General features: G+C 43.7%; 1 protein-coding gene across 3 annotated transcripts in view; it reads left to right on the top strand.

Annotated features, from left to right (window-relative positions):
- PSME4 (proteasome activator subunit 4) overlaps positions 1–21,611 on the top strand; it is a 243,830-nt gene that overhangs the window by 146,293 nt on the left and 75,926 nt on the right. For all 3 annotated transcript variants that reach the window (XR_016312594.1, XM_089676470.1, XM_089676469.1), the window contains 6 exons: positions 1,271–1,366; positions 8,481–8,536; positions 9,480–9,536; positions 11,879–11,934; positions 17,513–17,611; positions 19,242–19,304. Coding sequence is in view for 2 of the 3 variants with exons in the window: in XM_089676470.1 (XP_089532596.1) it covers positions 1,271–1,366; positions 8,481–8,536; positions 9,480–9,536; positions 11,879–11,934; positions 17,513–17,611; positions 19,242–19,304 (427 nt within the window). In the remaining variant the exon portion in view is untranslated. The remainder of the gene's footprint in view (positions 1–1,270; positions 1,367–8,480; positions 8,537–9,479; positions 9,537–11,878; positions 11,935–17,512; positions 17,612–19,241; positions 19,305–21,611) is intronic.

Below are 21,611 nucleotides of genomic sequence, written 5' to 3'. Positions count from 1 at the left end.
CGGGTCCTCCTCTGGCTGTGCAGAAAGTGAAATTCTTCACCGTACGATTCAAGAGAAAATACAAAAGACCCTAGGGTAATATTGCTAAAACCAGCAATTTATTTACATGCAAATATTCTCACAAGAATATCAGGGTAATAAAAGCTCAAAAGCACCACACTGCAGTACACCAGCGGGTGTGATAATGTCATTGGCCACTAGTCTTCCCTACGCGTTTCGTCTGTGCAAGGGACATAAACTTGGCTATGAGTTGGCATGAAAAAAAAACAAAGCCCATTTCACTTACCCAGATCTGCAGTCATGTGACTTTCTGGTCCTTTGTCTTCACTATTCTCTTGTGTAATGGAGTTTGGGTCCTTCTTTGAGTTTCCATGTCACAGCCTACTTGTGATGATTCTGTTTGGCTCACCAGTGGCAAGGAGCCTACAGGGCTCTTTTCAGGATAAATGGACTTCCCAGCAGCGCAGGAACATCTGTATTGCTGGATTACCAGTTCCCCACACCCAGAAACATTGTTTCTAGAGGAATTAAAAAAAAAAAAAAGCTTAATGGGTTAGAGGGGGAGTGGGACCCTAGGATGGGGGTATGTATTTTGCCCACAAATGGGCTTAAACGTTAAAGTTACATGATGCCAAAATGACATGAAAGACTGCACGCTGTTGGTGGAAAGTTAAAGTGGTTGTAAAGGCTCAAGGTTTTTTACCGTCGTGAATTCTATGCATGAAGGTAAAAAACCTTCTCTGTGCAGCAGCTCCCCCTGACCCCTCTAATACTCACCTAAGTCCCCTCCAATTCAGCTATGTGCACTGGAGTCTCGGCAATCCCAGTTCTCCCTCTCCTCATTAGCTGAGACAGCAGCAGGAGCCATTGGCCCTCACTGCTGTCAATCACAGCCAGTGAGCAAATGAGGAGAGCGGGGGTGGCGCCAAGCCACGGCTCAGTGTGTGAGTGGACAGATGGAGCAGCGGGTTCCCCCATAGAAAGCTGCTTGCTGTGGGGGCACCTGACAGGACAGAGGAACCAGGAGTGCCGGCGGAGGACCCGATAAGAGGAGGATCTAGGCTGCTCTGTGCAAAACCACTTCAGAAAGCAGGGAAGTGATGCGATGTGTTTGTTATTAAAAAAAAAAAAAATTCAAGCCTTTAATATCACTTTAGGTATTGTGCACCGCATTTTTTTCTGCTAATCTAATGCAGTTGAATCTGTGAAAGATGATGTGTCCTTAAACAGGGCACACAGGGACTAATCATCATCTTCTCTGTTTTCATAGGGATGATATTCAGCAGTGTCTCACCATCATGCATAATTGTCTCACTGGCTCAGGAAACCTCCTACCTCCTCTGCAAGGGGAGAGAGTACCTCATCTGTGAGTATTGGGATGTGTTTCGTGTGTGTGTTTTTTTTGGGGGGGGGGGGGTTGGGTTCCATTTGATCAGTCGTTGAAACAGTGTGCTGTGCATGTTGGCTGGTTGAGCAGCTAATTCATTTTGTCATATATAGTATAATCTTTTTTTTTTTTTTTTTTTTGTCAGCCTTGCCTACAGGGCACTTACACCCCCTTCCTGCCCAGGCCAATTTCACTGTTCAACAAATTTTTATTTTTTGCCAGTTTTGGAAACAAAAGGATCCATTTCTTAATGAATTTCACATTCTGAGTTCAAATATAACAATGAAATTTGTCAATTGGCTCTAGTTTTTCTGTAAACGGAAAGTTTTCTACTATAGGCGTAATGACTACATAATGCACAATAATTATATAGATAGATGTCTTTCCACAAATATAAAGCAAGTGATATTGACTACATAACAAAGCCTAAATGGCATAATATATTGCATAGGATTACCAAGAAAAATTATAGCCATAAGCTAAGTTGAATCATTTTAATACTTAGGATTCTCACTAGTTTTGTCTTCAGTTTGTGTCGGTTTTGCTTCTCTTGGCTTTTCTCTTGTATTCGAGGAAAGGGCTATCTCTTACAACTGCACGTGACTACACGCTTCAGGTTCTTCCTCACTTGACTCAACCACGAAGGATTCTGGTGCTTTAGGAATTGGTAGCCCCTCTCCATGAGGAACTGGACGTATTGCCGATGGAATATTTGGATAGTGCACAGATAACTTTTTCTTCTTATTTAGCCCTTTTACAATTGGAGGCACCATACAAAAGTAACAATTACTAACATGATCTGTTGGCTCTCTCCAAATCATTGGCACAGCGAAAGGCATAGATGCCTTTTTTCCATTCAACCATTGCTCCAGTGCCGTCCCACAAGAATTGCAGCATATATGTGGTGCCCAGCTCTTGTCCTGGTCTCCTATCTTGCAGCCAAAATACAAGTTGTAGGCTTTCTTAATCATTCCTGTTATCCTCCTTTTTTGTGAGATAAAAGTTATTTCACCGCAGATATAGCAGAAATTATCTGCTTTATTCACACAAGTTCGAGGCATTACTGAGTAGCCTATATAAGCATAAAACGAAATGTAAAGACGAACTACAATCAGCTACAGATACTGCAGCTTTTATGCAGTGAAGTGATGCAATTAAAGGCTAATATTGCATCATCTCAGTATACATGCAATTTTCTATTGGTCACCAGTATCAATTGCGCAATATGCAGCTGAAGTTGCATCATAATTTTGAATGGCTTACGTCATTAGATGGGTGAATATATCATGGAAACTAGAGCCAATCAACATTTTTTAGGGTCATTTTCGTTTTCAGCACCCCAAAATTATGTAAGATTAGCTCATTTTATGCCCAAAACTTTTTACCTGTTGAACAGTGCTCAGCTTTTAGCTCTGTCACACTTTGAATGACAATTGTGCTGTCATGCAACACTGTACTCATATGAAATTTTTATAATTTTTGAGACAGAGCTTTCCTTTGATGGTATTTAATCACCTCTGGGTTTTTTATTTTTTGTGAAACAAACCAAAAACGACTGAAAATTTTTAATAAAAAAAAGTTTTTTCTTAGTTTTTGTTGGAAAATTTTGTACGAGTGATTTTTCTCCTTCACTGATGTGCGCTAATGAGGCTGCAGTGATGGGCACTGATAGGTGGCACTGATGGGCAATGATGAGGAGGCACTGGTAGGTGGCACTGATGAGCATTGACAGGCATCACTGATGGGCAATGAAAAGCAGCACACATATATGGCACTGACAGGTGGCTCTGATAGGCGGCCCTGAGGGGCTCTGATAGGGGGCCCTGATGGGCACTGATAGGCGGCCCTGACTGGCACTGATAGGCGGAACTGAAAGGCAGCTCAGATGGGCACTGATATGTGGCATTGATGTGCACTGGTAGGCACTGATGTGTGGCATTGATGTGGCACTGATGGCCACTGGCAGGTGGCATGGATGAGCACTAACAGCTGGCATTGATGGACACTGACAGGTGGCACAGCTGGGGCTACACTGATCATCAGGGCACACTGATCATCAGTTCCCTGATGATCAGTGTAGATGTCCCTTCTGAGGAATGCCGATTACCAGCTCTCCTCTCCTCTCCTCTGTCAGCGTGACAGCTCGTGAGGAGAGAAATGCTGATAACCTACATTTACTTATTTGCATGCGATCAGTTGTGATTGGACACAGCTGATCACATGACCGAGCTGATGTCTTTTGGCTCTTTCCGTTGATCGGTGATCCGCTGTGGCTGAGGGGCACAGCGCACCACCGATCGCCACACTGTGCGCACGTGTGGTCAGAGTGAGAGGACATCATATGACATCCTCCCAGAACGAGAGAACCACCTTGTGCCTGTCATTTCCTTATATGGCGGGGGGAGGCGTTTAAGGCTTGTAGATTTTTGGGCTCGTTCACATCATGGTGCACAGACATCAGTTTTTCTGCAAGGGCACAAGAAAATCAATTGTACTCTATGTGCCCTGTTCACACCACAACACTAGTATCACGTGCAGATTTCTTCTGCGTAGGATTCTGCAACGTATATAAAAATCATTGAAGTGCGCATGAAAACTGATGTAAACGGACGTCTCTACAAGTGAAAATTGCGTGTCACTTTCCATCAGTTTTTCCGCACGTGTGGTGTGAACGAGACATTAATAATTTTAGTAACAAACCAGTTATATTCTCTATACAGCAAAGAAGCTTACGACACCCGCTGTCAGCCAAGTCACAGACTGGGTGGCTCATGACCAGTATTTTCCTTCGCTCACCTTTGTGCTTTTTTAATAGTTTATCGGCTTAAAAAAAAAATAGTTTATCGTCTTCATTCCCTAAAAGTGTTTTTTGAGGTCCAGTTATCTGGGATATTTGCATATTACATGTTCAGGTTCTTCTTCCTGCTTAGCAGAACTGCACTGTTTTGGCCTAACTGAACTTGCTAATTCTTCTGGTTGAAAACCATAGACTCTTTGTGATTTCTAATGATGTAAAATACAGATGATGCATGCTTTGGTAGGCAGGCAGCCTGAGGTTGCAATCTTGCATTCAAGAAGTACTTTTATTCTCAAAATAATTAGATTTGGTAGCTGCCGTAGTGATTTATCTGAAGCTGGAATTTGCATGAAAGGCCGAAAATAATTTCAATATACAGGAATAACAGCAGAAAGAAAATGCATAGCAATCCACTAGAAAAAGACGTTTAACCACCTCCCGCCCGCCATATGGTCCAATGACGGGCGCAAGGTGGTTCTCTCGTTCTGGGAGGACATCATATGACGTCCTCCCATTCCCACCACATATGCGTGGCTCAGGGAGCGCGCAGCGATCGGTGGTGCGCTGTGTCCCTTGGACACAGCGGATCACCGATCTACAGAAAGAGCCGAAGATGTCGGCTCGGTCATGTGATCAGCTGTGTCCAATCACAGCTGATCACATGAAAACAGGGAAATGCCGGTTATCACGCTGACAGCTCGTGAGGAGAGGAGAGCCGGTAATTGGCATTCCGCGGAGGGGACATGTACACTGATCATCAGGGCACTGATGATCAGTGTGGCCCCAGAAGTGCCACCTGTCAGTGTCCATCAGTGCTGAACAGTGCCACATCAATGCCACATATCAGTGCCCATCTGAGCTGCCTTTCAGTGTCACCCATCAGTGCCAGTCAGTGCCACCTATCAATGTCAATCAGTGACGCCTATCAGTGTGCATCAGTGCCAGTCAGTGACGCCTATCAGTGCCATATATCAGTGCTGCTTTTCAGTGCCCATCAGTGATGCCCATCAGTGCCACCTACCAGTGCCTCCTCATCAGTGCCACCTATCAGTGTCCATCAGTGCAGCCTGTCACTGCCCATCACTGCAGCCTCATTAGCGCACATCAATGAAGGAGAAAAATCACTTCTTTACAAAATTTTACAACAAAAACGAAGACTTTTTTTTTTTTTTTTTTTTTTTTTTTTTTAATTTCAGCGGTTTTCGGTTTGTTTTAGAAAAAATTAAAAACCCAGAGGTGATTAAATACCACCAAAATAATGGTCTATCTGTCACAAAAAAATGCTAAAAATTTCATATGGGTACAGTGTTGCATGACTGTGCAATTGTCATTCAAAGTGTGACAGCGCTGAGAGCTGGAAATTGGCCTGGGCAGGAAGGGGGCGAAAGTGCCCTGTAGGCTAGTGGTTAAAGGATAAGTTCACCTTTCCCAACATGTTACACCCGTATCCAGGGAATAACATGTTACTGATACTGTAGCCATCCACCCCGCCCTCCCCCCAATATCCCCGTTGTGACAGCAGGCTGAAGAATTACTCCCTGCTATCAAAATTAGAAAAAAAAATAAAAAGCTGCCGTTACATCAATTATTCACATGTATGGGGGAACGACAACTACCGTCAGCCATGGAGGCTGACGGCTTGTAGTTCTCAGTGAACTACTAGGGCACTGATGAGCACCCTAGGTAGTTCATTGATGTTTCCTGTCATTCAGTAACTGCCTGCACCTATGGGCAGACAGCTACACTGACAGTCTGCAGGAGCCTGAGATTGCACATGCAATCTGCTGATCGCGGGTGCAATCCTTTACAGGCTCCTAATGAAAAAAAAACTCATACATTTTACCTGAACAAAGATATGCATTTCTTTCTTTTTTTTTTTTACTAAGGTGGATTTATACTTTAAATGATATAATAGCAGGACAAAACTTAATCAATTCCCCCCCCCCCCCCCCATCCTCAGGGAGTTAATACAGGAGACAGTTTCCTTACTTTGTAGAAATGATTTTTTCCAGTTCTTTCTGTTGCAGGAAGTGAAGGGAAATCTTCCCAGTGGAACAAATGCAGCAAAAAATAAACCCTTCTCTGCGATTTTATGTAATATTGATGTAGCGCTGTATATCTACTAGGTAGATGTGAAAAATACTTTAAAGCATGAAACAATATATGTGGCAATATACATAGAGTTATATTGGTGTTAGATCAACCGGATCTATCAAGTGACATTTACAAGTTATTAATAGTGCAAAAAAGGTTCAACATTGAACCTATATCCAAGTGATCATTCAAAAATAAGTGAAACACAGTGATTCCCTATGCAGAGATATAGGCTACCACATGTGAGTGATCAATATAAAACCTATAACAGTTGTGATAATTGCCAATGTCCATAATGAGCCAGTATATTCATAAGTGGCAAAAAACACACACGATAAAATAACTTTTCCAAGCGTGCTCCTGTGTTGGTGCAAGTGGTGAGTGATAATCCTAATTGGCAGGCATGCCCGCTCACCTTCCCCCTGCGACCCACAGTGGCCAAAACGCTTTTTGGATCACCCAGGATCCTGCACGCACTCTCCAGGTAAGATATGTTCCACAAAAGCCCCAATGGCCATACGTTCAATTTCAGCTAATCCTCCATGCACAGGTAGCAATGTATATGCCCATATACATACATGATGTTGGGATCATACAATGAAAAAACAAAGGTCCTCCATAGTGCAACACTGTATATTTAATTAAATTAGGTAAAAACGCCAAGTTATTGACACGCTTTACACACCACCTTACATAGGTGTACTGAACGCACTCTGGTGTACCAAGATGGCGCTGGCCGAAGTGCGTCACCACACCGCATCTACGCGTTTCACCACACCCCCGTGGCTTCCTCAGCAAGAATCCAGAGGAAGCCACGGGGGCATGGCGTAACACGTAGATGCGACGTGGTGACCTTTTTCGCACTATTAATCACTTGTAAATGCCACTTGATAGATCCAGTTGATCTAACACCCATATAAACTCTAAGTATATTGCCATATATATTGTTTCATGTTTTAAAGTATTTTTCACATCTACCTAGTAGATATACAGCACTACATCAATATTACATAGATTTGCCTATTTATCCATCCTGAGGTGAGGATCGGATGTCAGCAGCTGTAGTTAGCCATTTATAGCAGCGCAGGAGGATTTAATATAATATTTGACTTCTCTGTGATTTGCCAAACTTAATAAAATTTGCTTTCCATATACTTCCTTTTGCTCTCCCCAGTCCAAGCAAAATACAGGTTTGCAGATGAACCTACAGATTCAATAGTTGTAATGTTATAGGCTTAGAGTTAGTGTGCCACAGTTATTATTATGCAGTATTTATAAAGCGCCAATAGTTCGCTCAGCGCTGTACATTACAAAGGGGGACAGAACATGTGACAGAACAACAAACAATACAATGCAAAACATGAGGGGATCGAGGGCCCTGCTCTTTGGAGCTTACAATCTAGGAGGGAGGGGATGGTGGCACAGGAGGAGATAGCTGTGGGGGATGGAGTGGTAGGAAGAGTGGAGGAGGTCGGCAAGTTAGCAGGGGGTGGGGTGGGCTTCCCTGAAGAGGTGGGTTTTCAGGGTGCGCCTAAAGGAGAGGAGAGTAGGTGATAATCTGATAGGTTGGGGCAGGGAGTTCCAGAGGATGGGTGACATCCTGGAGAAGTCTGGAGGCGGGCATGGGAGGAGGAGACCAGGGAACTAGAGAGAAGGAGGTCTTGTGAGGAGTGGAGTGTGCATGTTGGGTGGTACTTGGATATTAGGTCGGTGATGTAGTTCGGGGCAGTATGGTGGACGGCTTTGTACTTCAGTGTTAGGATTTTGAATTTGATCCGTTGCGCAGTCGGAAGCCAGTGGAGGGATTGGCAGAGGGGGGTGGCGGAAATGGAGCTGTTGGAAAGGTGAATGAGTCTGGCAGCCGTATTCAGGATCGACTGAAGCGGGGATAGCCAGCGGCGAGGCAGGCCAGTGAGGAGGGAGTTGCAGTAGTCGAGTCGTGATATGATGAGGGAGTGGATGATCTGTTTAGTGGTTTCTGGGGTTAGGAACGTGCGTATTTTGGCGATGTTGCGGAGGTGGAGTCTGCACGAGCTTGTTAAAGACTGTATCTGTTAGAATACAGATACCAGACAAACAGTATATGGTACTAACCACTTTTTTTTATGAGGATGCTATTAAGCCTTTCATGGATTGTGATTTCATTGAATATATTATGGTGTCTGCATGGATGAAAGGGTTTTTTGTATTTTATTTTCGCAGGGTTACAAGTATGGTGTCTCTGGATGAGACAAAACTCTTCACCGGTATAGACTATGGTGAGTACAAAGTGTGATTATTCCTAAGGCCTAAAATGTTGATGGCTTTTATGTATCTTAGACCTCTTTCGTTCAATAAGGCCTCCCCTCATTGGCTCATTTGCTGTGATTGATACCAGTGGGAGCCAATGGCTCTGCCAATGAGGAGCAAGACCTAGGACAGCTGAGGCTCCTGTGCACATCGCTGGACTGTGAGGGGCTCAGGGGAGTATTAGGAGGGGCACACAGAACGCAGGAAGGTACGTAACCTTCAGCCTTTACAACCACCTTAGGGCTCGTTCACACTTGACTGTTTTTCCAACTCTTGCCAAACGCGCCCATAGCGTTTGACAAGCGTTGGTCCGGTTTTTGCGGAACGTTTTTAACGCTCCGCAAACGCCGCATGCGCGGTTTAGCGGCGGTTGCTAGATGTTTGCTAAGCATTAAAAACGCCCCACAAACGCCTATAATGAAGTTTGAATGGCGTTACTGCTCCGCAAACGCCTCGCAACCTCGTCGCAAATGCCGGCCGGGAGTGGCACCATAGACTTGAATAGGAGGCTTCAACTCCTCCTGACTCGACCAGAGGCGTCCGTTTTGCCGCGACGCTAACGCTCCCGTTTGAACAGCATTATGTGTTGCAATGTGCAGAATTTTCCCAGGCGTTTGGGAAACGTTAAAAACGCTTCCCAAACGCCTGTCTGCCGCTTGCTAACAAGGCTAGTGTGAACGTAGCCTTAATGTATATGCTGGCTGTATTCTCAGCAACATTAAAGACTTTACAAGTGTGGTTCAGGAATTCTGCTGAAGGATGGTGTCACACTCCCCCTACTGGTGATTCTGAAGCAATAACTGGAGAACAGAAGAAGAGTGACACCACTGCTCGGCATTCATTTGAGTCATAGGGCATATTGAATAGACATCACTTGCCTAATACATGTTTTTACATTTTTTTTTATTCCAGATTATTCTAGAAAAAACTACAGAGAATCCATGGCAAAAACGCTCAGGAAACTTTTGCGTAAGTCTTTTAAGTCTCATTTTTGCTTTTATTTTTCTTTTTTCCAAACATGCAGTTATGCGTTAGGCATAAGTTATAAAAAAAGTGCTTGGTGCAGTTCAGAAACCATACGGTGCAAAAATAATGCTAATAAACACATGAAATAAATCTTCGGTGCACAAAGTTCATTTGGAAAAAATACCCGATTATCAGTCTTCAACTAAGTGAAATTTATAGACAGATGGCAACTTTTTTCCACCACCCAGCGATTTCCCCAACACAAACAAACTCATCCGCTGTGTTATAGGTTAGGCTAGGCTCACATCTAAGTGATTCTGCAAGCCACTGTTGCGCGGACAATGCAGCCCATCATTGGAATGGGCCTCTGTGCCTGTGTTTCATGTAGGAAAAGGTTTCTGCACCAAAGCAGCTGCAAAGCGAAAACACGCTGTGTTTTCAGATGCGTGGGGGTGCCATTAACTACCTCCCGGCCGGACGGTGGCAGTGCAGGGTCGGGTGGCCATTTATAAACGTCCTCCCCGCCCCCTGCTTGTGCGCACTCCCTGGGAGCGTGCAGCACCGCGATCCGGTGCCCGCTGTGTCCTCCAGACACAGTGGAACACCAATCATCGTAGGTCCCGATCATGTGATCACTGATTGGCCAATCAGTGATCACATGCACAGTAGTAAGCAAGATGTCACTTCTGACATCATTGCTTACTACGTGTGAAATCTGCGAATGATCACAGAGATCACATGGTACAAAGCTATTTACAACAGCCTTGTACCATGTGACAAACTGTGACCAATCACAGCTCACACAGTAGTTCTCAATGGCTGCAAGAATGCAGCCAGAGAGAAGGAGAAATGATTGCTTTTACAGCCTTTATGGGTGTAAAAGCAATCGGTGTAAAAAAAAAAAAAAAAAAAATCCTCATCACCCCCCCACAAGTAGTAGTGTCACCATGGTGACACTGTACTGCTAGGGTGACAATATGTAAAACAAAAAAAAAAAAATAATCTAAAAAAAAAAATAAAAATGTTGAAAAATGATGATTTCTGGTTATAAACTAATTTTGTTTTTGTTTTTTTTGTGTTTTTACTAAAAAGATAACGGAATAAATTTTGGCCAAGATTTATGATAAAATATTATTTATTTGCAAAATTTTATAAGAAAAACACTTTTTTTCAAAATTTTTGGACTTTCCTTTACATTGCAAAAAAAAAAAAATCCCAGTGGTGAATAAATAAAGTTTTATCTGTCTCAAAAAAATGCTAAAAAAATTCATATGGGTACAGTGTTGTATGACCGCGCAATTGTTATTCAAAGTGTGATAGCGCTGAAAGCTGAAAATTGGCCTGGACAGGAAGGGGGTAAAAGTGTCTGGACTTGAAGTGGTTAAGAATGAATGGCAGCCCCGCACATCTGCAAAAGAGCAGCATGGTTTGGTTGCGGTACGGGAACAGGTGCGATTTACACACTGTCCCGCAACCACTCGCACAAGTGTAAATGTAGCCTTACACATTTCTTATATCATTTTATGATGGTGTCACAGCTGCTTGTGTGGTGAGGTAAAAGCGATGGGGATTTACTTATGCATTGATGGGGTGAATTTAAGGGCCTCATCCACACAGGGCATTAAATATGTGGCTGTTGGAGGCGTATGACTTTTTTTTTTTTTCTGCCTCTAAATGCCCCTGTTAGCTTATGTGTCTTTGCACACATAGGCATTTAGAGGCAGGAAAAAAAAAACATCAAGGAAAGAAAAAAAAAACAAACAAAAAAAAAAAATCTGTGTGCATAAGGCCTTAAAAGTGTACCCATCAGGTAGGTACAGTTTGTTAGTAAACAATAATTGATTTATTCAATGTTGATACAGCTCCAGATCTAGCTGCATGCACTTTGTATAAGTGAGGTTTGATTTTCATGTATTCTTGAAGTAGGATATTGCACCTTGGACTCAGATGAGCTTTATATGCTTAACCTATTGGCGCCGGCCGCACACAAATGTGCGGCCTCCCTGCGTCTGGGCCTTGACACCATGTGGCCTCACGTATGCATGCAATTAAGAAAAACATATGTGCTGAGAGCGCGCGCCCTGCATGCTCCCAGCACGTATGTCCGGTACTCACGGAAAGGGCCCGATCTCCTCTTTCGATTGGAACCTTTCCCGATCATGTTACCGCTGTGACAGCAAATCATGGCGGTCACATGACCCTAAAACCCCGCCCCGCCTCCCGGCTTCTGAAACCCTTAAAGGGTCGGGAGGCGCCGGCACCAAGGGGTTAAACAGTCTCCATATTTTACATATATCCAAGGAAGGGGTGCAGGCATACTTTTTCATTTCTCTTTTCATCCACAGATTTCATACTTGACAACTCAGAAGATGATACCAAGTCGTTATTTCTTATAATAAAGGTAAGTCTCTGTACAGAGCATAGTTGGCTGTAGCACACTCAGGTCACTAATAGATGGGTGTGAGTTATACAAGAAAACATTCATCTTCAAAGTGATCATGTACCACCAATACCTTCCATAACATACCCTTTTCCCCCTAAAATAAGACCTACCCTGAAAATAAAACCTAGTTGTGATCAGGGCTTTTTTTTTCAGCCGGAACGTGGCAGAACGACATTCCGCCACCTCCGGTACTGGCCCTGCACACACCCATAACTACTGTCTCTTACAAACACAGAAGTGCAGCTGAAGTGACAGCACCATCCGTTCCCACAGAACCTCCCTACCCCTGTAGTCACCTTGGAAGGGAAGGAACAGTTATCTACAGGCGCAGTGTGTTTAGGGGCGGGGCATCTCATCCTGCAGCCTAATGCATGGAAGCCGATGCCCCAGGGCTGATCACCGGCCAGTGGGGAAGAGGTGGAGTGGTGAGTAAGTGCGCTTGGTGCACTGTATTGGAAGATAGGACCTGAAACAGGAGTTACTATAGAGAGGCCAGATGCTGACAGCTGTGTTTTGCAAAGCTAGCTAACCATATGAGGGCAGTGAAGGGGGAGGGGGGATGTGCAAAGGTGAGCTGCAGTCAGGTGTTGCAGAGGTAAATTGAGTCAGGTGAGTTGCAGACAGGGTGCATAGGTGAGCTGCGGTTGGGAGGGGGGGGGGGGGGGAGTGCAGAGGTGAGCTGAGTTGCAACCCACCTTTGCACCCCCTGGCCACAGCTCACATCTGCATCCCCATCTGCAACTCGCCCCTGCACCCTGTCTGTGGCTCATTTCTGCACCGTCTGAAACTCACCTGTCAAGTCATCCCTGCAACACCTGACTGCAGCTCTCAACTGTCATCAGCCGGCCCTCTCCATAGTAACCTTCATCCACAACTGCCTGCAGCTCACCTCTGCACCCCGTCCACACCTGGACATTTAAAAAAAAAAAAAAGACCTACCTCGAAAATAAGACCTAGTGTGTTTTTTTGAGCCAAAAAAAAATATAAGACAGTGTCTTATTTTCGGGGTAACGCGGTAATATCTAGCATTACACTGGTTTGCAAATAGGGAACGTTTTCTTTTTTGTGGGAGAAGAGAATAAACTAGAAAAGCTACAATTTCTGAGGAAATTGTGTGGAGTGTTCTTGCCTCCACCTTTATATTGTGAGAATCACAAGACCCAGACCTACATTTTGATGCATAGTATGTCTCTGAAATATGAAAAATGAAGGCACAGTCGCAGTTTAGAAATTGCCCTTCAAATTTGAGGTGGCTAGAGTGGAGTTTCAAGGAATGTCAATGGGCGGTGTGAGTTGCAAACAAATGGTCATATTGTGAAAACTATCAAGACTGTGGACATTTTTAGTGGCAGCAGGGATAGCTGAACGTTTTGATATAAGATTTGTGTAGGTGGGCTTGAAAATGAGGGAGTGATGGCAGTTTAGAAATTATGTCCTGATTTTTTCAGCTCACATTCTAGTTTTGAACATTCCGCCATTCATTCCTATGGGACCAATTTCACTACAAAAATGCCGATATTTCGTGAACCATTCGGCGAAACGTTCCACAAAGTAATAGCGCACCAATCGGGAACAATCCGCACGTTTCGGTATATTACTGTCTATGTAGTGTAAAAACTGTGGGAGGAGTTAGGGGGGTAAATTTGGCTATAATAATAAGAATCTATATGTGAGATAACAGGAAGTGGTCGCCATGCAAGAACACTTAATAAAGATTAATCACAGAAATTCTATTTGTAGACTGAAACCTCTCCAACCAGTTCCTCACTTGCCTCTTAGGGAACTCCATAATAATTAGAGATGATATACTTAATAAATGAATGGTGTCTTATGCGCAGCCAAATAAACTACACTACATCTGCAGGCACGCACAAGTGTTCCCACACCACCCAGTAGCGCAGTGGTTCTCAACCTTCCTAATGCCATGACCCTTTAATACAGTTCCTCATGTTGTGGTGACCCCCAACCATAAAATTATTTACCCAGTAATCATAATTCATGAGTGTCCTTTTACCTCCAATACTGCTGCTTTCAACACAGTAGCTGCTTTTAACAGAGTAGCTGCTTTCAACACAGCAGCTGCTTTCTACACAGTAGCTGCTCTTTACACATCGGAAATATGTTTTCTGATGGTCTTAGGGGACCCCTGTGAAAGGGTCGTTCGACCCCCAAAGGGGTCGCGACCCCCAGGTTGAGAACCACTGCAGTAGCGCATACAAAATAAAAAATAGTACCTCAATAAAAGGTAAAATACCCACTAGAGGGTCTAATACACACCCCAATCAATTACTACTGGATTGAAAAAACAAAATAAAATTATAAATCTCAAAGTGTATCTGAAAACCAATGTAAAAAATATACACGAACTACCTGGCTGACCCTCTAACACAGAAGTAGGCAGCCTTAAAGAGGTGGCGATGTACCTGAACAACATGGGAGAAGTGAAAGATCACAGGGCACAGTGTCACCTCCTCACACTTAATTTAAACCTCTAATTGATGTACTACTGTGTCGCAATCAAGTGCTTTGCACGGCAAACATATTGCTTCCTCACCACCTTGTGAATTAACCCTTAGTTGCATTCAGCAGCGACACCCTTAGAGCAGGTTCACACGTAAATTTGGAGGGTGGTAAAACCTTGCGGTTGAGTCGTGATTTTACCAACCCCAGTCCTTACTCCTTTAGCTACTGAAGCAGCAGTCAAAGGTGTACACATGCTGCACAAGGAATTAAACCCCCTGCTGCTTTTGGTGGGTGCTACTGCCTGCCAGTCATGACCAATTCAAGTAAATGGGGCCACTCAAGCGTCCTGCAACTGTATGCTATTGCTGGGTCCAAGGGGTTAAAGCAGATGGTGAGAATTCAACACATCACTGCCTGCTTTATTTAACCCCTTGTTTGCTGTACTGCACAAAGTTGCATGGCACTTGCAGAGCGGCCTCATTCACTTGAATGGGTCATGCTTAGCAGAATGCTGTACCAGGGGTAGGCAACCTGCTGCACTCTAGCTGTTGTGGAACTACATTTCCCATGAGGCATTGCAAAGATTACAAAACTGACAGTTACAGCTATGACTTGCAGAGGCATGATGGAACTTGTAGTCCTGCGGCTCTCAGGTTACCTACCCCTGTGCTATACCCACCTCCCATGATGGGGAGTATAGCTCCTGCTGCAACTTTGACGTGTGTACACCCCTGGCCACTGCAGCTAAAGGGGGTGCGCTTGGAGTTTTGGTGTACTTTCAGAAAGTGCGCCAAACCCGCAGGATATAATTGAAGTCTATAGCTGAGCGCAACAAACCTGCAGGAAAGCTGTAGGTACACTGCACTGCACCCTCATGATGTGAGTAAAATGCAGCGCATCAGTGTGAAAGCAGCCTTCTACTATTATGTCCAGTGTATTGCTTCACTCTGATCTGAAGATCTCTTCTTTCCTGCTGCTGGCACCACACTAGAGACCTCTAGCCCAGGTAAGAGTTGGAGTGCAGTTGGTATCACTCCGCATGGGACAGGAGCCAGCAATACAGAGGAGGCATCGACTTGTGTGGCTATTACTCCCTACTACAGCTTGAAAATGTACAAGTAGTCCCTCTGCATTGCACTCTGATGCTCTGGGATGGCGGGTCAGCAGGTCCAGACCTGAGATCTACCAGTCACCTGTCCGTGATCTACTGGTTGCTGACTCCTCTCTAACACATCAAACTAGCAATAAATATTAGGACATACGCAATATGAACAGTAACTCATTATTGTAGGACTAAAAAATGCAAACATCCAAAGTGCACATATAATGTGAAGAAATGGTAAAAATCCACAAACACGCCTATTCAAGCAGTGTAAGAAATCAGCAACCCAATGCTACAAAACAATTGAGCAATATATATATATATATATATATATATATATATATATATATATATATATATATATACTATAACCCACTACTGATCAACCCCTACAGGTCAATATGCGCTCTGTCAAAATCTTTAAAGTGTTCATAAACTCGCAACAATGAAATCAGTCTGTATATGCAGTAAAGTATGCTTGTTATACTCACTGTGCAACCTAAGGGGTTAATCCTCTGTACTGTGTAAAAAGGCTGTTTGATCCTGTCTTCTCTGATCCTCCCCTTTTTCTGTCCCCAATCTATCTGCTGATAGTACAGAGCTCTAGGTTTCACTCTGCACATGCTCAGTTTAATGTGCATTGCTAGAGAGTTGTTGTTTTTTTTCTTTGGGAGGGTGCAAATAATTGGCACAGAGCTAATCAGCGCTGTCCAGACAGAGGGTCCGGGGTTATGCAGCCTCATAGGACAGACCAAGCAGAATGAAAACTCCTACAAGATTTAACCAGTGCACAGCTGGATACTGATAAAACTTATAAGACTGCTATATACTGCTGATGAGAAAAGGTATTTAGCAGTTTATATTTACTAAAATAATTACATTTCCATGTTCTGTGTACTGTGGGAGACCAGATATAGTGAATGCAGGGTACGGGGAGACCAGGTATAGTGAATGCGGGGTCCGGGGAGACCAGATATAGTGAATGCAGGGTCAGGGGAGAAGATATAGTGAATGCAGGGTCCGGGGAGACCGGATATAGTGAATGCGGGGTCTGGGGAGACCGGATATAGTGAATTCAGGGTCCGGGGAGACCGGATATAGTGAATGCAGGGTCCCGGGAGACCAGATATAGTGAATTCAGGGTCCGGGGAGACCGGATATAGTGAATGCAGAGTCCGGGGAGACCGGATATAGTGAATGCAGGGTCCGGGGAGACCGGATATAGTGAATGCAGGGTCCGGGGAGACCGGATATAGTGAATGCAGGGTCCGGGGAGACCGGATATAGTGAATGCAGGGTCTGCGAAGAAGATATAGTGAATGCGGGGTCCGGGGAGACCAGATATAGGGAATGCGGGGTCCGGGGAGACCAGATATAGGGAATGCGGGGTCCGGGGAGACCAGATATAGGGAATGCGGGGTCCGGGGAGACCAGATATAGGGAATGCGGGGTCCGGGGAGACCAGATATAGGGAATGCGGGGTCCGGGGAGACCAGATATAGGGAATGCAGAGTCCTGGGTTTAGAAACACTTTAAATTCTTTCAGCATGTTCACATCAACAGGTCATGAATGCAGATGTGTGCTGTCACAGTATATACACCTTGTGTATATATTTGTTTTTTTTTCCATTTTTTGTCACATTGGATTGCTGATTTCTTACACGGCTTGTACTAGAAGGTTGGCCGGGTGTTTGTTGATTTTTTTTTTTTTTTATATCTTCACGTTCTATATGCACTTTGGATGTTTGCATTTTTTAGTCCTACAATAATAAGTTACTGTTCATAATATTTCTGCACTAATATTTATTGCTAGTTTGATGTAGATATGTGTTAGAGAGTCAGATGGGTATTTTTAGTGTATATTTTTTATATTGGTCTTCAAATAACTAGAGGTGGTTTGCTTTTACAATTTTATAAAGAAAGTGCACTGTATTAGCACTGCTGATCCGTGACTGGCATTGTCATCCGCAGATTATCAGCGACGTTCTACAATTCCAGGGATCCCACAAACATGAGTTTGACTCAAGATGGAAGAGTTTTACACTTGTCAAAAAGTCCATGGAAAACCGGGTGAGTTGCACAATTAAAAACTACTGTCTTTGTGTTTAACGTGTACACACAAATTTCTGTACTTTGTTATGGTTCCAATAAGCTTTGAACCACTGAGGCTCAGACTTCTTTGGCTCATGGGAAATATAGATATTAAAGTGGTTGTAAACCCTTACGTATACCCAGTGATGTGACTATCCTCGGGTGATACACGGAGATTAAACAAATCCTACATAAGTTGTACCTGTCTGTCTGCAGTATTCTCCTCTCTACATCCATTCAACGTGCAGCATTTATAAAGTTTGTCTGAGAGGTCAGAAAAAAGGGGCAGAGAGCTGAAATTACTGCAGAACTGTGTGAGGAGAGCTCTGAGAGCTAATTGGAGGGCAGAGACACCCCTCCCTCCACACAGGTCACAGGAACAGAGCTGAAGCAGTAAATCTGCCAAAGGTCCCTCTCCATCACCATTTTTCTCTTGGTGTCAGGGAAACTTGTCAGAAGTGATTCATGCTGATAGCAGAGGAATAAAGCAGCAGGGGGAAATGACAATTAGTGCTCTGGATTGAGACAAGCACACACTATAGAGGGATATGCTTTGTTCATATTTCATGTGAGCACAGTGGCTAAATGGTTAACACTTCCGCCTGGCAGTACTAGGGTCGTCGGTTAAAATCCCAACCACTGCACCACCTGCCTGGAGTTTGCATGTTCTCCCTGTTCCTGCGTGGGTTTCCTCCGGGTACTCCGGTTTCCTCCTACACTCCAAAGACATGCTGTTAGGTGAATTGGCTCCTGTCTAAATTGTCCCTAGTATGTGTATGTGAATGTGAGTTAGGGACTTTAGATTGTACGCCCCTTGAGGGTTAGGGACTGATGTGAATGTACAATATATATGTAAAACGCTGCGTTAATTAATGGCGCTATATAAGTACCTGAAATAAATAATAAATAATGTCTGAGGTTTTCAACCACTTTAAGTCAGGTTGGATAAGGTGGTCTATAATATATGTACTAAAAATGAGGCAGCACAGTGGCTAAATGGTTAGCACTTTTGCCTGGCAGTACTAGGGGTGTTGGTTCGAATCCCAGCCACGGCACCACCTGCCTGGAGTTTGCATGTTCTCCCTGTGCCTGCGTGGGTTTCCTCCCACACTCCAAAGACATGCTGGTAGGTTAATTGGCTCCTGTCTAAATTGTCCCTAGTATGTGTATGTATGAATGTGAGTTAGGGACCTTAGATTGTACACCCCTTGAGGGTTAGGGACTGATGTAAATGTACAATATATATGTAAAGCGCTGCGTAAATTAATGGCGCTATATAAGTACCTGAAATAAATAATGTCTGAGGTTTTCAACCACTTTAAGTCAGGTTGGATAAGGTGCTAATTGACTTAATGTTTTTTTTTTTTTTAAATCTTGCCTCAGTATAAAATTAATCTGGCATGAACATACACCCGAGGATCGCTGCATACGGCTAAGGACCTCTGTGTGGGTGCAAGGATCTCTGTACATACACATGGCACCACAGCAACTGCACATCTAAGGCTAATATGGCAACTTCCGTTGCTGTAAATGATAGGATTGCTTAGTTCTGCTTTAATGTCATAAAGATCTTGCTGTTAGAATGCTTAATGATTTATTTGACTTTCAGCTCCAAGGAAAGAAGAGGCACATTCGAGCATTGCTGATTGACAGAGTCATGTTACAACATGAGGTATGGCATCGATACTGGTTCTGTGTGTTTTTTTTGTTTTTGTTTATACAGCGCCTTGAAAAAGTATTCACCCCCCTTGAAATTTTCCACATTTTGTCATGTTACAACCAAAATCGTAAATGTATTTTATTGGGATTTTATGTGATAGACCAACACAAAGTGACATATAATTGTGAAGTGGAAGGAAAATGATAAATGGTTTTCAAACTAAATATCTGAAAAGTGTGGTGTGCATTTGTATTCAGCCCCCTTTACTCTGATACCCGTAACTAAAATCTAGTGGAACCAGTTGCCTTCAGAAGTCACCCAATTAATAAATCCACCTGTGTGTAATTTAATCTCAGTATAAATACAGCTGTTCTGTGAAGCCCTCAGAGGTTTGTTAGAGAACATTAGTGAACAAACCGTATCATGACCAGGGAACACACCAGACAGATCAGGGATAAAGTTGTGGAGAAGTTTAAATCAAGGTTAGGTTATAAAAAAAATATCCCAAGCTTTTAACATATCACGGAGGCACAACTGCAAACTTATCAAGACATGGCCATCCACCTAAACTGACAGGCAGGGCAAGAAGAGCATTCATCAGAGAAGCAGCCAAGAGGCCCATGGGAACTGTGGAGGAGCTGCAGAGATCCACAGCTCAGGTGGGAGAATCTGTCCACAGGACAACTATTAATCATGCGCTCCACAAATCTGGCCTTTATGCAAGAGTGGCAAGCAGTTTGCAAGAAGCCATTTGGGGGACACCGCAAACGTGGTAGAAGGTGCTCTGGTCAGATGAGACCAAAATTAAACTTTTTGGCCTAAAAGCAAAACGCTATGTGCGGCGGAAAAACTAACACTGCACATTACCGTGAACACACCACCCCCACCGTGAAACATAGTGGTGGCAGCATCATGTGGTGGGGATGCGTTTCTTCAGCAGGGACAGGGGAGCTGGTCAGAGTTGATAGGAAGATGGATGGAGCCAAATACAGGGCAATCTTAGAAGAAAACCTGTAAGTCTGCAAAAGACTTGAGAACGGGGCGGAGGTTCATCTTCCAGCAGGACAATGACCCCAAACATACAGCCAGAGCTACAATGGAATGGTTTAGATCAAAGCATATTCATGTTTTAGAATGGCCCAATCAAAGTCCAGACCAAAATCCAATTGAGAATCTGTGGCAAGACTTGAAAATTGTTGTTCACAGATGCTCTCCATCCGATCTGACAGCGTTATTTTGCGAAGCTGGATACAAATGCACGCCACACTTTATTTGTAAAAAATGTTGAAAACCATTTCTCATTTTCCTTCCACTTCACATTTATGTGCCACTTTGTGTTGGTCTATCACATACAATCCCAATAAAATACATTTATGTTTTTGGTTGTAACATAACAAAATGTGGAATATTTCAAGGGGTCGGAATACTTTTTCAAGGCACTGCCCTAAGTGTAGACCAATTGTGGAAAGTTACATTTGTAATCATTACAGTGGTTCCATACAGTCAACCAAAAAACTTTAGCAGTTTGAAAATAAACTTATAAAATGACTCTTCTGCTCACATATCACATCTTTTTGTTTGTTTCTTTTTAAATTTATTATTCTTATTATACAGGATTTATATAGCGCCAACAGTTTGCTCAGCGCTTTACATTATAACATTATAATGGGAGACAGTACACGAGACAGAACAGTAACAATACGATTCAATACACGAGGGGTTCGAGGGCCCTGCTCCTTGGAGCTTACAATCTAGGAGGGAGGGGATAGTGGTACAGGAGGAGATAGCTGTGGGGGATGGAGTGGTAGGAAGAGCAGAGGAGTTCAGTAATTAGCTGAGGGCGGGCTTGGCTTCCATGAAGAGATAGGTTTTCAGAGTGCGCCTAAAGGTGAGGAGAGTAGGTAATAGTCTGATGGATTGGGGTAGGGAGTTTTAGAGGATGGGGGAAGCCCTGGAGAAGTCCTGGAGATGGGCATGGGAGGAGGAGACCAGGGAACTAGAGAGTAGGAGGTCTTGTGAGGAGCGGAGAGTACGTTTTGGGTGGCATTTGGATATCAGATCGGTGAGGTAGTTCGGGGCAGTATTATGAACAGCTTTATAAGTCAATGTTAGTATTTTGAATTTTATCCGTTGGGCAATCGGAAGCCAGTGGAGGGATTGGCAGAGGGAGGTGGCGGATACAGAGCGGTTAGTAAGGTGGATGAGTCTGGCCACAGCATTCAAGATAGACTGAAGCGGGGATAGCCTGCGGTGAGGTAAGCCGATGAGGAGGGAGTTACAGTAGTAACTTTGAAACAGTTTATTAAAGGTATTTATTTT

This window comes from Staurois parvus, unplaced genomic scaffold (assembly GCF_062004578.1).
Source record: "Staurois parvus isolate SC_StPar_1 unplaced genomic scaffold, SC_StPar_1.0 ptg000169l, whole genome shotgun sequence".
Lineage (NCBI taxonomy): Eukaryota > Metazoa > Chordata > Amphibia > Anura > Ranidae > Staurois > Staurois parvus.
Note: the sequence above shows the minus strand (reverse complement) of the source record. Positions and strands in the feature narration are given on the sequence as shown.